The 17,097-nt window shown below is 45.0% G+C and overlaps 1 protein-coding gene across 11 annotated transcripts in view; it reads right to left on the reverse strand.

Moving 5' to 3' along the window:
- tle1 (TLE family member 1, transcriptional corepressor) overlaps positions 1-17,097 on the reverse strand; it is a 124,671-nt gene that overhangs the window by 21,733 nt on the left and 85,841 nt on the right. For all 11 annotated transcript variants that reach the window (XM_033017622.1, XM_033017616.1, XM_033017613.1 and 8 more), the window contains 3 exons: positions 14,506-14,638; positions 13,517-13,695; positions 1,411-1,487 (listed from right to left, as the gene is read on the reverse strand). In XM_033017622.1, the coding sequence (XP_032873513.1) occupies positions 1,411-1,487; positions 13,517-13,695; positions 14,506-14,638 (389 nt within the window). The remainder of the gene's footprint in view (positions 1-1,410; positions 1,488-13,516; positions 13,696-14,505; positions 14,639-17,097) is intronic.

Below are 17,097 nucleotides of genomic sequence, written 5' to 3' on the forward strand. Positions count from 1 at the left end.
ATCCCAGCGCATCTAGAAGATGTATCTTTCACAATGCTAATTTTGTACAAAACTTAAATTACCCATAAGATCACCTTCTTCTTATTTTGTATAACTGTAGAACAACTTGTACAAACTCACATTTGGATGTTGGATCCAGATAATTAAACTCAGTGTGGAAGAGACCATCATTGTCACACTATCATGTTTATGGCTTGCACACTGAGTTCCATAGTCTGTTCCTGGGAAATGGTTGATTTTCACTTGGGCATTAACTGCCCACGTGTCATCATTTGTACATGGGTAATTTAATAATATTATGACATCTCTAATTATTCAATGATCTCATAACACGATGTGAAAATCTTTATACAAATTTAATTTTAACTAAATTGAATAATGGTCTGCACACAATTTAGAGGCGATGTAAAGACTATTTCAACAATTCTCGTTAAAAATGTACATTTCCTTTATCCATTTACATTAAAATTGTAAATAATTAAAGGAACACAGGTCTAGAGTTTGTCATCTTTAATTATAACATATAGCAGAGCGGTACATCAGGTTGTTAGTTCATCACTACCGCTTCCAAGACCACCTAATGTAGGAAGTGGATGTTAATATAAAGTGTGCAGTAAGGTGGGGTTAATGATGTTACACTACGTTGTAAGGTAGGAGCAGGGTTCCTTAGACGGGCCGACAACGAAACCCAGACGGGAATGTCCCACAGCAGTCTGCAGATGGACAACTTGACCCCTCAGTGATTTGCTGGACTTGTCATAAGATTAATGTACAATCTTAAGGTTAAGGTTAATCTCTCATGCCCTGTCCAGAATCCGCTTGAGGTTGTGGTCATGCTCCGATATGTCTTTGCCAGGATGTCATCTACGATGATGGTATACGGGAAGCCTCTGAACAACTGTTCCATGGTTCTCTGAAATACCTCGCTAGCCATGTTGATGCCAAATGGCATTCTGAGAAATTTGAATCTGCCAAATGGTGTAGCAAACGCAGTGAGGTTCGAGGACTCGTCATCTATGATGTACCGCTCTGCTATATGTAAATGATTAATTTTGTGTTGTATGTAAATGATTAATTAAAGTCATCTTTAATTATAACATATAGCAGAGCGGTACATCAGGTTGTTAGTTCATCACTACCGCTTCCAAGACTACCTAATGTAGGGAGTGGGTGTTAATATAAAGTGTACAGTAAGGTGGGGTTAATGAAGCTACACTACTCTGATTGGTTCACATGCAATAACCAATCTACAAATATTATTGTCATTGTTTGCAAAAATTATGAACTATAAATTCAAATTATTGCAGCTGCCAAAAAGGCAAAACATCAAATATTCTGTGTTTATAATCAGAAAAAAACACGATTAATAAAGCAAATATAGCAAAGCATTGTTTTCAAATAATTACTTACGGTTTTCCACCTGGGATGCCGGCCATATTCGGAGGCATTGCAGACACTCGCATGTGAGGATGAGGGTCGAACCCAACCTATGACCAAAAAGCATTCGATAAACAAGTGCAGTGTGTTTGGCAAAGGGAATACAATTGCAACCTGCATGAATGTAATCTTGGGACCAAGAACAAAATTTCTCTAGTATTGATTTTCTCAGTAATATTTCTATCAAAATAAATCAAAAACATACCACAGATTAAAAAACAATAAATAATGTAATTGGCCATAAAGCTCTATGCCATTCTGAGAATGTGCCAGGTTCTGTTTCTATGTAGGATTTATCTATCTTTCACAATAATAACACATGTTGTGCACAGTTCCTTTAATATATTAAAAAAGTGCCCCAAAGTGAATAAATGATTTTGAGCAAAAAGACAAGTTTGGTCAAAGTGGTGGATTCTATAGCAACGAATATAGGGGAGAATTTGAGAAAGGATGCAGAATTTGGTTATTAGGGGAAGTAGATTAGGAATCCAACTCCAGCTTATGGGTCCTTGACAATGGAAGGTACAGTGTGCAAGTGGGTGGGAATGATTCAATGTGCAGTGGTAAGAAAATACGAGACCAGTTCATTCTTTAAATAGAAATATAGAAAATAGGTGCAGGAGGAGGCCATTGGCCCTTCGAGCCAGTACCGCCATTCATTGTAATCATGGCTGATCGTCCCCAATCAATAACCCGTGCCTGCCTTCTCCCCATATCCCTTGATTCCACTAGCCCGTAGAGCTCTATCCAAATTCTCTCTTAAATCTACCCAGTGATTTGGCCTCCATTGCCCTCTGTGGCAGGGATTTCCACAATTCACAACTCTCTGGGTTAAAAGGTTTATTCTCACCTCAGTCCTAAATGGCCTCCCCTTTATTCTAAGACTGTGGCCCCTGGTTCTGGACTCGCCCAACATTGGGAACATTTTTCCTGCATCTAGCCTGTCCAGTCCTTTTATAATTTTATATGTTTCTATAAGATCCCCCTCATCCTTCTAAACTCCAGTGAATACAAGCCTAGTCTTTTCAATCTTTCCTCATATGACAGTCCCGAAATCCCAGGGATCAATCTCGTGAACCTACGCTGCACTGCCTCAATACAACGGCTGTTGCTGTTGGTAGGACCGAGAACAATGTGAAGAACTGACCTCCCTAATAACCATATAACCATATAACAATTACAGCACGGAAACAGGCCATCTCGGCCCTACAAGTCCGCGCCGAACAATTTTTTTCCCTTAGTCCCACCTGCCTGCACTCATACCATAACCCTCCATTCCCTTCTCATCCATATGCCTATCCAATTTATTCTTAAATGATACCAACGAACCTGCCGCCACCACTTCCACTGGAAGCTCATTCCACACCGCTACCACTCTCTGAGTAAAGAAGTTCCCCCTCATGTTACCCCTAAACTTCTGTCCCTTAATTCTGAAGTCATGTCCTCTTGTTTGAATCTTCCCTATTCTCAAAGGGAAAAGCTTGATCACATCAACTCTGTCTATCCCTCTCATCATTTTAAAGACCTCTATCAAGTCCCCCCTTAACCTTCTGCGCTCCAGAGAATAAAGACCTAACTTATTCAACCTATCTCTGTAACTTAGTTGTTGAAACCCAGGCAACATTCTAGTAAATCTCCTCTGTACTCTCTCTATTTTGTTGACATCCTTCCTATAATTGGGCGACCAAAATTGTACACCATACTCCAGATTTGGTCTCACCAATGCCTTGTACAATTTTAACATTACATCCCAGCTTCTATACTCAATGCTCTGATTTATAAAGGCTAGCATACCAAAAGCTTTCTTTACCACCCTATCTATATGAGATTCCACCTTCAAGGAACTATGCACGGTTATTCCCAGATCCCTCTGTTCAACTGTATTCTTCAATTCCCTACCATTTATCATGTACGTCCTATTTTGATTTGTCCTGCCAAGGTGTAACACCTCACATTTATCAGCATTAAACTCCATCTGCCATCTTTCAGCCCATTTTTCCAAATGGCCTAAATCACTCTGTAGACTTTGGAAATCCTCTTCATTATCCACAACACCCCCTATCTTGGTATCATCTGCATACTTACTAATCCAATTTACCACCCCTTCATCCAGATCATTGATGTACATGACAAACAACAAAGGACCCAACACAGATCCCTGAGGCACCCCACTAGTCACCTGCCTCCAACCCGACAAACAGCCATCCACCATTACCCTCTGGCCCTAATGTCTCAAGAGGCAGATCTGTTAAATGAGTTTGATTGTCAGAAATAACACTCTGTAAAATGTTTAAGGAACAGGATTCCTTTTCAATGATGTGATAAAATTAATTTAAAATTAAAGTTCATGTAAGAAAGGGTGACATTTAATCAATGTGTTCCCTAATATATTACTATTGCCCTATAGATCATAATGAAGGAAGAAATTTGGAGCAGTGGAGCTTTAATCTTTACAGTTCAACTAACCCAAATCCATGCACACAAGACTGTCCACAATAATGGCATTATTGCCGAAGCGAAGTGCATGGGAATGGGCAGTAATAGTGATTATATGCAGGTACAATTAAGGTAGTGTGGTGTGCTGGAGAAGGATTATCTCAAATTCTTCCTCCATACGAAGTAAACTATTTACATTACAAAATTAAGACTGAAAACACCTTTGTTGCAATACAGTATTCACGATACTCGTGAACAGATATGCTCAGTGATTTTCTTGACACACTGACACATCAGTGAAAACCTTGTAATGAACATTAATATGGTGGAGTTGAAAGACTGTAGGAAATTCATTCCTCATTTTCCATAATATTTCATTTTTCAAACATTCTTTGTCATTATGAAGAGGCTGCATTCACGTAAAGCCATTTATTACTTTTAAATTGCTGTGTAATTCACTTATGATCATCATTATAATAAAAGCCAGAGCAAGGTGCTAAAGATTTTTAATACTCTGCTGTACAATTGCCAAGAAGTTTTATTTCTTTTCCCAGTGTGTCTAGAATTTCTTTAACTCGTAATGCTTCACAGGCAAATGCTCCTGCTTGTTATTACTAATAAATTGCTTAGCTAAAAAAGACCTCAGATTGAACATTAACCATTCCATTTCTGCACCAGGGATTCTGTTTTACAGTTAACAATATCTAAATGCCGAAATAATAGAATCAGGTCTTGAACAATAAGCAATAAGGTAATTTTCAAAAGGAATCCAAAAATGTTTTTGCTCTTCCTATGTTTCACATTTATATTTTGTGTTAGTTTTCAGGCTGTGCACACTGACTGGGACTCCAATGTTCTTGATATGGTACTGCTTGAGGCACACATGTATCTTCACCCCATAGATTAGAAATTCAAATTGTTCAAGCATAAACAATATCCTTGTTCTACACTTTTAGATTAGTTGTAGATTGGGTTATGAAGCTGACATCCTGACCTTTCTTCTACCTGTATAATACCCTACTATGGGCAATCAAAGAGTATCAAACCACACCAGGGACACTACCTCTGCTGGTTGTGGTAAATTGATAGTGCAACTTCTACATGATCCCCCGCAAAGTTGAAATTACAAGTAAATTATCTTCTCCCAGCTAACAGACAAATTCATCTAAAGTCAACTAGTTTTCTCAATTGTCTGCTTTTTGTTAAAGATAGTTGTATTTAATTCTGGAATTATTCTGTTATTTAGTGCTCACCTGTACTTGGGATCAAGGGGATGTAAAATTGGCTTCATGGTAATAATGACATGAACAAAAGCACTAGCACGATGACGCAGCAGTAAAGCTGCTGCCTTACAACACTTACAGTGCCAGAGACCCGGGTTCGATCTAGGTGCCAGCTGTACGGAGATTGTACGTTCACCCCGTGACCGCGTAGTTTTTCTCCGAGATCTTCGGTTTCCTCCCACACTCCAGAGATGTACAGGTTGTAGGTTAATGTAAATTAAATTAAAAGGACTTCTAGGAGAATAATCTTATCCTCCCTGGGGATTCTAGACAGTGTCTCGTCCAGGCAGGCATAGACGGTCTCTTTTACTTCCTCTTCAGAGTTTTAAATCAAAGGACGGACAATTCTTCTCCACGGATTGTCACCTTGTCGTGGTGGATAAGCTTGTGTGGTCATGAGATCCTGAGAGTGATGCCGTCTGGAGCAATGCTCCAGGTAGGGCCACCCATGGCGGTACAGTTGAGAGGGAGGTCCCTGACAAAGAGCAATCCAACCAAGACCTCAACGGTGGAACAGGCGGAGGATGATGACTGACTTTAGAGGTACAACAGACATGATATTCACAGCAAGCCAACTCCATGATGGCATGTAGGTCACAATACTCAGCAACTGGGGCTCTGAGTCCGAGCCCTTCACTGTGGAAATGGGGGTCAAACAGGGATGCATCATTGCACCCACCCTGTTTGTCGTCTTCATTGCTGCCATACTTCACCTCATTGGTGAAGAGCTGCCACAGGGGATCCCAATCCTCTACAGAGTTGACAGTGGGCTCTTCAACCTTAATAGGTTGAAGGCGAAGGCCAAGAGCAAAGTCAGTAACACTGCCATCATGGAGCTTCAGTACGCGGACAACTGCGCCATTGCAGCACTCTCCGCAGAAGACCTCCAGGGCACACTGAATATCTTTGCCAAGGCAACAGAGCCATGGGCCTAGCCTTAAACATCAAGAAGGTCCAGGTCCTACACCAATCTCCACCCAACCAGCCGTCTACCCAGCCCACTATAAAAGTGGACAACACCACTCTTGAAAACGTTGACCATTCTTTCCTCAAAAGCTGACATCGACTCTGAGGTCAACCATCGCCTGAGTTGTGCCAGTGGAGCCTACGCCAGACTCAGGAAAAGAGTCTTTGAAGACAGAGCCCTAAAGGATCAAACAAAACTGCTGGTCTACAGAGCCATTGACCACCCCACCCTGTTGTATGGAGCTGAGTCATGGACCACCTACAGCAGCACCTGAGCCTTGGAACAGTACCATCAAAGATCCTTATGAAAGATTCTGAGGATCAGCTGGGAGGACAAATGCACCAACATCAGCGTTTTGGAGGAAGCCAACATGACCAGCATCACCCCCACAATAATGCAGCACCAACTTTGATGGACTGGCCATGTCATCCGCATATGCAACATACGTCTCCCTAAACAGATCCTGTACTCTCAACTGAAGGAAGGTCGGCGAGCCCCTCACGGGCCAAAGAAACGCTTCATGGACAACATCAAGAACAGTCTGAAGAAATTCCACATCAGATCGGGTAACTGGGAGCACATTGCACTGAACAGGCGCTCCACTTATGTAAGAATGCTGTTCATCGATTACAGCTCAGCATTAAACACCATTATACCCTCTAAACTGATCACCAAACTCGGTAACCTGGGCATCGACCCCTCCCTCTGCAACTGGATACTGGACTTTCTAACCAACAGACCCCAGTCTGTTAGGTTAGACAAGCACACCTCTTCAACCCTCACCCTGAACACCGGCGTTCCACAGGGCTGTGTGCTGAGCCCCCTCCTCTACTCCCTCTTCACCTACGACTGCACACCTGTACATGGTACTAACACCATCATCAAGTATGCAGATGATACAACGGTGATTGGCCTCATCAGCAACAACGATGAGTCGGCCTATAGAGAGGAGGTCCAGCTCCTAGCAGCATGGTGCGCTGACAACAACCTGGCCCTTAATTCCAAGAAGACCAAGGAGCTCATTGTAGACTTCAGGAAGTCTAAGGGCGGCACGCACACCCCCATCCACATCAACGGGACGGAGATGGAACGTGTTTCCAGCTTCAGGTTCCTGGGGGTCAACATCTCCGATGACCTCTCTTGGACCCACAATACCTCAACTCTGGTCAAGAAGGCTCACCAGCGTCTCTTCTGCCGGAGGAGACTGAAGAAGGTCCATCTGTCTCCTCAGATTCTGGTGAACTTCTACCGCTGCACCATCGAGAGCATCCTTACCAACTGTATCACAGTATGGTATGGCAACTGCTCTGTCTCCGACCGGAAAGCACTGCAGAGGGTGGTGAAAATTGCCCAACGCATCACCGGTTCCTCGCTCCCCTCCATTGAGTCTGTCCAAAGCAAGCGTTGCCTGCGGAGCGCGCTCAGCATCGCCAAGGACTGCTCTCACCCCAACCATTGACTGTTTACCCTCCTACCATCTGGGAGGCGCTACAGATCTCTCCGTTGCCGGACCAGCAGGTCCAGGAACAGCTTCTTCCCTGCGGCTGTCACACTACTCAACACTGTACCTCGGTGACTGCCAATCACCCCCCCCCCCCCCTCCTCCCACAGGAAAAACACTATGACTGTATGCATGTAAATAGATTTATTTATTGAAATCATATTCTATGTCGCTCTCCAGGAAGATGCTAACTGCATTTTGTTGTCTCTGTACTGTACACTGACAATGACAATTAAAGTTGAATCTGAATCTGAAACTGGAGGAAATCCGTGCAGGAAGGAGCTGCATATCATGAAACGGAACTACGCCGTGTCGCAGAGACAAAGCGACAGCACCGTAAGGAGAGAGCGAAGGGGGTTCGACAACTACCAACCACCGCCAGTCTCCACTGCCCATGTTGCACCAAGGTGTGTGGATTGTGGATCGGCCTCTACAGACATCTGCAGACCCAAAAGTAGACGACCCTATGGAGGGGAAAGGACAGTCATACTCGAGTGACTGCTGATGAAATGTAAATTGTTCCTACTGTGTCTAGGATAGTGCTAATGTGCAGGGATCCCTGGTACGTGCGGACCTGATGGGCCGAAGGGCCTGTTTCCGTGCTGTATCTCTAAACCAAACTAAACAATCACCTTTCTAAAAATATTAGATTAGATTAGATTAGATTTGTTTATTGTCATTCAGACCTTTCGGTCTGAATGAAATTTTGTTTCCCTGCAGTCATACATATAATTTAAAAAATGACAAAAACACACAATCAACACAAATTTAACATCCACCACAGTGAGTTCACCAAACATCTCCTCACTGTGGTGGAAGGCAAAATCTTAAAGTCTCTGTCTCTTCCCTCTTTGTTCTCCCTCTGCGCCGAGGCGACGGTTCAAACTCCGCGGGTGGTCGCTGCCTCCGCCACAGCTTCGGGGCCGAGTCGGGTCTCCGCTACCGCTGCTGCCGCTGCTGCAGCCGCTGCCGCCGCCACAGCTCCAGGGCCGAGTCGGGTCTCCGCTGCCGCTGCCTCTGCCACAGCTTCGGGGCCGAGTCGGGTCTCCGCTACCGCTGCTGCCGCTGCTGCCGCCGCCACAGCTCCAGGGCCGAGTCGGGTCTCCGCTGCCGCTGCCTCCGCCGCAGCTTCGGGGCCGAGTCAGGTCTCCGCCGCCTCCGCCACAGCTTCGGGGCCGAGTCGGGTCTCCGCTACCGCTGCTGCTGCCGCTGCCGCCGCCACAGCTCCAGGGCCGAGTCGGGTCTCCGCTGCTGCTGCCGCCGCTACAGCTTCGAGGCCGAGTCGGGTCTCCGCTGCCGCTGCTGCTGCCGCCACCACCACAGCTTCGGGGCCGAGTCGGGTCTCCGCTGCTGCTGCCGCCGCCACAGCTCCAGGGCCGAGTCGGGTCTCCGCTGCCGCTGCCGCTGCTGCTGCTGCTGCCGCCACAGCTTCGGTGCCGAGTCGGGTCTCCGCCGCTGCTGCCGCTGCTACAGCTCCGATGCCGCCAGCTCCGCCATTAGGCCTCGGCGCAGACGGAGACGGGGACGGGGAATACGACCGAAGAAAAAGTCGCATCCCCCGAAGGAAGAGACCAAAGCATGTTTCTCCCACCCCACCCACACACATACACAACTTAATAAAACAAAATTAACTAAAACATGACAAGGAACAAAACGAAAGAAAAAAAACAGACGGACTGCAGGTGGGCCGCAGCTGTTAAGCCAGCGCCGCCATCTTGATCCGAAATATGGTATTTCGATTTTATTTTGATTTCATTCATAAGGAAAACAAATTTGTGATTGTTCCCGTTATATTTTCAGTTATCTGATTGTACATTTATTTCTTTTTTCTTGAGCCAAATCATAGTTGCGATTTAAGTGCTTTGACGGTTGATCTTCAGCAGAGAACTTTCTCCAAAGTAAAGTATCCTTTATTGTCATTCAGACATTTCAGTCTGAACGAAATTGTATACCTTGCAGTCATAACATAGAATAAAATAACAAGACACACACTTAACACAGTTTAACATCCACCACAGTGAGTCTACCAGGCACCTCCTCACTGTGATGGAAGGCAAAAGTCTTAAAGTACTTGTTTATTCCCTCCTCGTCTCCCTCTGCGTTGAGGCAATCCAGCTTTCCAGCCGGGTGACGGTAAGTCCAGTGGCCGCATCCGAGCTCCGCAAACGGGCAGGTTCAAACTCCGTGGCCCGGGGCGGTCGAAGCTGCCACCCTCCAGTCCAGTGGACGAAGCTGTCATTGCAGGAGCTCCAGAAAACCGGTCACCAACCTGGGACCTGCGAGCTCCCGACGATGTCGTCCACTGGGCCCGCGGCCGAGCCTCCAAAGTCGGGTCGCCGCTGTCGCAACGCTACCACAGCCCCGAAGTCGGAAAGTCCTGGCTCCGATTTATCTCGGAGCCTCGAGGTCAGTCCCAATTGGAGGCCGCCAGCTCCGCGATCGGCCTCAGCACAGACGGAGACGGGGGATACGACAAAAAAAGGTCGCATCCCCCACGAAGGAAGAGACTAAAAAGAGTTTCTCCCACCCCCTGCACACATACACAACTAAAATAAACAAAATAAACTAAACACCAGGACAAAAAGAAAACAAAAAAAAAGAAAAAACTAGCGGACTGCAGGTGAACCGCAGCTGCTTGGGCAGCGCCGCCACTTCTGGAGCACTAAAGGGTAGCACACAATGGAAGGCCAACGATATCAACTTTCTTTCTAGCTAATTTACTTTCATTGACACTAACCCAAGCATCAAAATTCCGATGGAACTCTGCCAACCTTCCAACAGCAAACACCCAGAGAAAGAGAATAATTAAAGACAGACAAAAGCTGCTAGTGTAACTCAGCGGGTCAGGCAGCATCTCTAGAGAAAAGAAATAGGTGACTTTTGGGTCGGAACCCCCCGCTCAGACGTTAACCTTAACAATGAGGATAGGCTGGATACCATTTCAACTGTCTGTGCACACAGTGCTATTCATCTCCTTTGTCTCTAGCAAACATTTAGTGCAGCAGGGTTAAAGAAATGAATATTTAACCAATTTACCTCTCTTAACCCAGAGCACTCCGATGTCATTGTAGCACTATCACTAATTGGTAGGTGACAGAGGGATCAGCAATGACCACAACTAAAATGTAGACATACCATGAAGATATTGCAATTTAAAGCACTTGTGGTTCAAACATCTTAAGGTTCAATTTCAACCGCACATGATGTAATGTGGTTAGTAAAACGTTATGTTCAGTTGCCAGATAAATGAAAAATTATTCTTGTAACCATAACAAAATAACTTGCTCTGATTCCAATACAGCTACAGTACAAAAATGCCTTACTTTCTCTCCCTGTCAAGAAAGAGAACTTGCAACACTCTAGCATTGCCCTCAGGGATTTATAAACGTAAAATAGCCAAACACAACTTAAGGGCCTGTCTCACTTGGGCGTCATTTGCTCGTCACGCAGGTGGCGTGCAATGACTTTGTGAATCCCAAAATCCTGGGGCGCCGACATATTTTCTTGATCATCGCATCAGTTTGGAAGGTCCAGATTAAAGGATTTTGTCCACACTGTTGATGAGGACAAGGTCATGTTCACCCCCCTCGTTTCCTTAGATCAACAACCTTCTTTTCAATCTTGCTGATGTTAAGGGCTAGATTGTTGCATTGATACCATGGCACTAGGTTCGCAATCTCTTCCTGTATATAATCTCAGCTGCAGATATAAACCCCAAGGCCAACATCTAGGAGTTGAGATAAGCTTATTCAGTATTGAAGGTATATGGCATCCTGACTCCAAAGGTGTTCTTATTGTCAAGGTATCTAGGACTGAATAGAGGCCAAAAGGGATGGCATCCTCTGGAGATCTATTTTCCGTGTACACAAATTGTAGGGAGTCTGGATTGTCCTGAAGATTGTCATAAACATGGCCTATTACAGGTCTTTCAAAACACTTTATTACGGGTTATGTTAAGAGCTATTGGGCCTTAGTCATTGAGACAAGTTACTTTACTTTTCTTGTGGATTGGCTTGATGAAGATTACCCTGAAGTAGTTGGGGACAGAAGACTGTTGGGGTAAGAGGTTGATAATGGCAGCAAAGACTGTGGACAATTGATCATTGCACAATTTTAGAACCCATTCTGGGACTTGGATTTAGGCTGTTTTCTCAGAGTCTACCCATATGAAAGTAGATCTTGACCTACCACCGAGATGTATAGGACAGAGCCAGCGGAGGATGGGGGGGGGGACATGACTAGGTGAAACCGTGTTTGCCTGTTCTAGATGTGTGTAAATGGCATGAAGCTCTTCCAGTGGAGATGTGTCGTCGCCAAACTTGCCCCTGAATTCGACTTGTCGCCACTGATGGTATTCAGGCACAGTCACAGTTGCCTGACATCCACTTATTTATTTTGAATGTCTCTTGTGGCATCCCTGATAGCTTTGCACAGATCATAAATGGCCTTCTTGTGCAATATGGGATCAACCCTCTTGATGGTCTTGGATCTGCTCTTTAGCAGAGAGCCGATCTCACTGTTCATCCAAGGTTTCTGGTTAGCATAGACCCAAATCATCTTTGTGCAAATGCCACTGGCAATGTAATTCTTGATGAAATCAGTGATGATTGTGATGCACTCATCTGGACTGGTTGAAATGTCTTAAACAGTTTCCAGTCCACTTCAGGCTATCCTGAAGTCGACCCAGACCATTGCTGTATTACACTTTTTGTTGCTGCCTCGCGTCTTAATGTTGAAGCTGACAGAAGCAGTACCGACCGATGATCAGACTGGACAAAATGAGGGCGGGGGATGCAGCGACAGGTGGTCTTAATGGTGAAGTAGCAGTGATACACAGCGATGAACCCAGGACAGGTTTATGTTCCTGAAATTAGCTTGATTGAAGTCACTAGCGATGATGAACTGAGCATCAAGGTTTGCTGTTTCAAGAGCATTGATGAGAGTATACTTCGCCCAGTGCCACATTGGCAATAGCTTGAGGTGGTATGTAGACCACCAATAAGATAATAACAGTAATGGAGGTACTTTTTTAAGCAGGTACATGCGAGTCAGGGGTGATCCAAAGAACTCTGCGGCCCATGATCTCGCTGTAGAGAAGTATTCTTCCTCAAAGTTTTTCAAGGTTGTTCTTGTGTGATTGAACATTAGCACAAAGTACACAGGGGTGGTGGGGTCAAAAAGCCAAGTTGTGAGTGCTAGCAAAACAAGGGAAGTTGCCTTTTATACGTGTCTTTCAATAACATATCCGGAGGTTCCAAGGGAAGAGAAAATGGACGAGAACTTCTTGCTGGTCCAGCAAATAAACCTACAAATCACATTCTTTGATATTGTGTGATAAAACCCACCTTCCACCCAGACCCTTATCTTTGCCCGCCCACCTTCCTCCTGCTTTTGGAGCTCTGAATATCCTTCAGACTATTTTTTGCCTCTCATCAGATTGTTGTCCTCCAACACCTTCTCCTCAACCAACCAAAATGCTTCTCTCCAAAGCCACTCTGATTTTTCCCTCCCAGTCCCCATATTCAGACCTGTGCCTATGTCTCCCTCACCCAACATTACCTCAGAACACTGGCCCATACTGACCTCTATCTCTGACCTTTCAGATCAGCAAAATGTCCAAGGTCAACATTGAAATGAGCATCTAAAAAACATTTTCTGTGATCCCATTGTTTTTGTTCATTTCCAACTTACAAACAATTCAAGTTACATAAAGGTTTCAGAAATGGCGTACCTGTAACCTTGGGTCTTAATTAATTTCAAATTGATACAAATGAACATTTCACATAGCAAGATAAGCTATTGATATATTCCTCCATAATTGCTATTTTATACATTATTGGCCTTCAACAGAGAACGTGAACTGTAGGAATGTGTGAGTAGTGCATGGCTTACCATGGGGGGTCGTGCGTAGGCAACTACTGCTGCTGCTGTGGCGGCACTCATCTGAGGTGGAATATTATGTAGGTTGGGGTAACCTCCGGGGCTGTTAAGGTCGCCGTTGATGCTGGGCATTATCCCAAACGGTGAAGGGTAAGGTCCTGGCACTGCCAAGGGTGCCCTTAATCCTGAGGCTGTAAAGTAATTGCAAAAAAAAGTTGCTTCATTTTTGTAATAAAATTAGTTTGAGTTATGCAAAGATAAATCTACACAAACTTAAAAAATTATTTACATTTGCAGTAGAGTTTGCAATTAATAATATCAGATATAATCTGAATATATCGTAGCGGCTCGTTATGTCAGCCGTAGGTACTCGGGGCATTAAATGTTGCAATTTTTCACCTTCCGACTATCTTTTTACTCGTGGACATTTTTTGTCATGCTGGAAAAAACGTCCCGACTTACCTGATGCCCCCAGTACCTATGGCTGACATAACGAGCTGCTACGATATATCTACGGACTCCTACAGACCCGTTACGAACATTCTACGAGTTTGAATGAAGGGGAAAACTCGGGAGAATTCGTGAGCAGCTCGGGAAAGTGGGACAGGCCCTTTAAAGTGCTGACAATTTGAAATACCATGATGAATATGAAAATTTTCAGTTTCCTCTTTTCAAACTGCTCTTTGAAAACCACCATGACTGCTATAAAAATGGATTAGGCAATTTTATCATATTTTATCTTTCATTAACATAAAACAAATAGATTATAGATTGGAGGCAGATGCTAGTTTACCAAAAAAGGAACAAAGTGCTGGAGTAACTCAGTGGGTCAGACAGCCTCTGGAGAACATGGAGATGTGATGTTTTGGGCCAGAACCTTTCTTCAGAGTCTGAAGAAGGGTCTCAATCTGAAACGTCACCAATCCATGTTCACCAGAGACGCTGCCTAACCCACTACGATACTCCAGCACTATGTCTTGTTTAGGTTATAGATTGGTTACCTAATGGGTCCATCATTGGAGGTTTGCAGAGACTGGGACGCAACCCTGAAGTAGCACTTGTGCCTGGAGTCGACACATCTCCTCGGGGAGTTGGGGTACTGGACTTCATCACAGGAGTACACGCCTTTTCATGCTGCATTGAGATTGCATTTGTAGCAAGCATTAACATTTATTACAATAATAACAGTGTAATATATCATTTCAGTTCCAAGGTCAACACTGACCAAGGGGATTAAAAAACATTTTCTTTAGAAAGACGAGAATTCTCAATAGGTTTATCAGTAGCTTGTTATTGTTCCCAGCATTCTTGGCTAAAGAGGAAAAATATTAGCCTGGATTCCCAAAAGACCTCAACTACTGTAAATTTGAGCAACCATGCCCATTCTTAGAATGGTCAGACCAACTACAACCAGTCAGTTCCATGGCAAAATTCCAGCCACAATAGACAAAAAACATTTGAGGCTGCTGGTGAACAATGCAGCAGGTTTCAATAGTCAATAGTCAATTTTATTTGTCACATACACCTGAAGGTGCAGTGAAATGAATTTGCCAGCAGCAGTACAATTAAAAAAGAACACACAATACACAATAAGATTTAACACAAACATCCACCACAGCATTCTTCACTGTGCTGGAAGGCACAAAGTTCAGTCAGTCCTCCTCCTTGTTCACCTGTGGTCAATTCCCCACAGCAGCATCAGATGAGAGCCAAGAATAATGCAGGTTAATGGCTTGTGCAGCTTCTGAATAGTGTCTTTGAACAACTCAACATCAACTGGAATCAAGAGAAAGGATTGGAGGAGTAGAAAAGAATACATCAAGGTGCGAGAGAAACTAAAATTAAAACAACTTTTTAAACAAGCCAATAAATATCCATATTAATGTTTAAGAAGGACAAAATGATTAGAAATTAGGAATTAAGAAACTTAAATTTCTAGCCTATTACACCTGGTGTTACATGTGTTCCTAATTAAATTGCTGCATTACAGTTGTTTTAATTGTGTATGAAATTGATTTAAAAAAAAACTTCTATTGATGTTCCTGAACACATCATCAGTGATGTAACCTGGGATCATTGGGTGCTTCGGGTCTTTCAACATCAGACAACCTCACCCAGGCGACCCAGCCGTGGTTGATCAGACCACGACTTGTGTTTAGGTGGCATTCGCTGCTCCCCATGGACCTCCTCTCCTGATCCAGAGCCATCTCGAGGCCTTCTCCGCTGCCTCTGTGGTGTTCTTGATGGCTCTTCACTTCTCCATTCCGTTGATGCCCAGCGCACTCAAGGCTTTGTAGAGCGATTGCCCTGCAAAACCTCTGCACCCAACCTTGATGGGCATACACCTTGCCTTCCAACCCTACTTACGGCAGTCTATGACCTGCTCTTCATACTTGATCTTCTTCCTCTCGTGGGCCTCCTCCAGACGGTCCTCCCACGACACTGTCAGTTCCAACAAGACAATGTTTTTGGTCGTCTCTGAGACCAGGAGGATGTCTGGCCTCAGGGTGGTCGTGGCAATGTGCTGTGGAAACTTCAGCTGTTTCACTAGGTCTACAGAAAGCTGCCAGTCCTGCGCAGTCGCCAGGATTCCTGACGGATTCCTGGCTGCTGAGGTTCTTGCCAGCTGCACTCTGGCCTTCACGAAGGTGATCATCTGGGTGGTGGGGCGTGCTCGTCTGCAGCTGCTGATACATACACTGCCTGGACCAGGAACTTGATGCGCTGTGGCTCAGCCTGCCAGAGCTCAGTCCATGTGACGTTTCTGTCCATGGCCTGGTCCCACCTTGTCAAGACTCACTGCTGCCTCAAGCCAACTGCTCTGGTACACCTCTCCTCCTCCACCACTTCCCTCACTTCCTCCTGGACCAGCCTGCAGCTCACCTTCCCCTTGGCCTTGTCGAACTGGGGAGTTGGGAAGATTCCCAGACCAGTTCTTCCCCGAGTCACTGCTCCCACCAGGACTCTGTGGCGTATCTGAGACTCCGCTTGCAGCACGGCTTCACCGGCTTTCCACTTCCTCCCAGTTTTCACCTCCACCCCTGCTTGAGCCACCTTGGGGTAGCTGGAGTCCCTGTACAGCATCACCTCTCTGGCCCGAGTCACCTTGAACTCCTCCTCCAGGGACTTCATGGGCAGCTGGAGCTTGGTGTTATTTCCGTAAAGAGCGATGCTGCTAAGGCTCCTGGGCAGTCCCAGCCACCTCCTGAGAAAGCTGCTGACTTTCCTCTCCAATCTCTCTACAATGGAGATTGAGATTTTGTAGACAAGCAGTGACCAGAGTATCCTTGGCAGGATACCATGCTGGTAAATCCATGCCTTGAACTTGCTGGAAAGCCCCGACTGGTCCACAGCTCTCCAGCTCCTGACAGGTTGCCTAGACTGATGCCATATCCTTCAGGCTGCTGTTAAACACCTTGCCAAGACTCTTCACTGGCCTTTCGGAAACAGTTGGGATTGGTGACCCTTCGATGCTGAAGCGGAACCTGCCCATGACTTTGCCCTTCTTCAGCACTACTGACCTTGATTTTCCTGGCTTAAACCTCATCCTTGCCCATCCAATCAATTTCTCCAACCCCTGCAGGATCCACCTG

The sequence above is a fragment of the Amblyraja radiata genome, chromosome 3 (genome assembly GCF_010909765.2).
Source record: "Amblyraja radiata isolate CabotCenter1 chromosome 3, sAmbRad1.1.pri, whole genome shotgun sequence".
NCBI classification, from domain to species: domain Eukaryota; kingdom Metazoa; phylum Chordata; class Chondrichthyes; order Rajiformes; family Rajidae; genus Amblyraja; species Amblyraja radiata.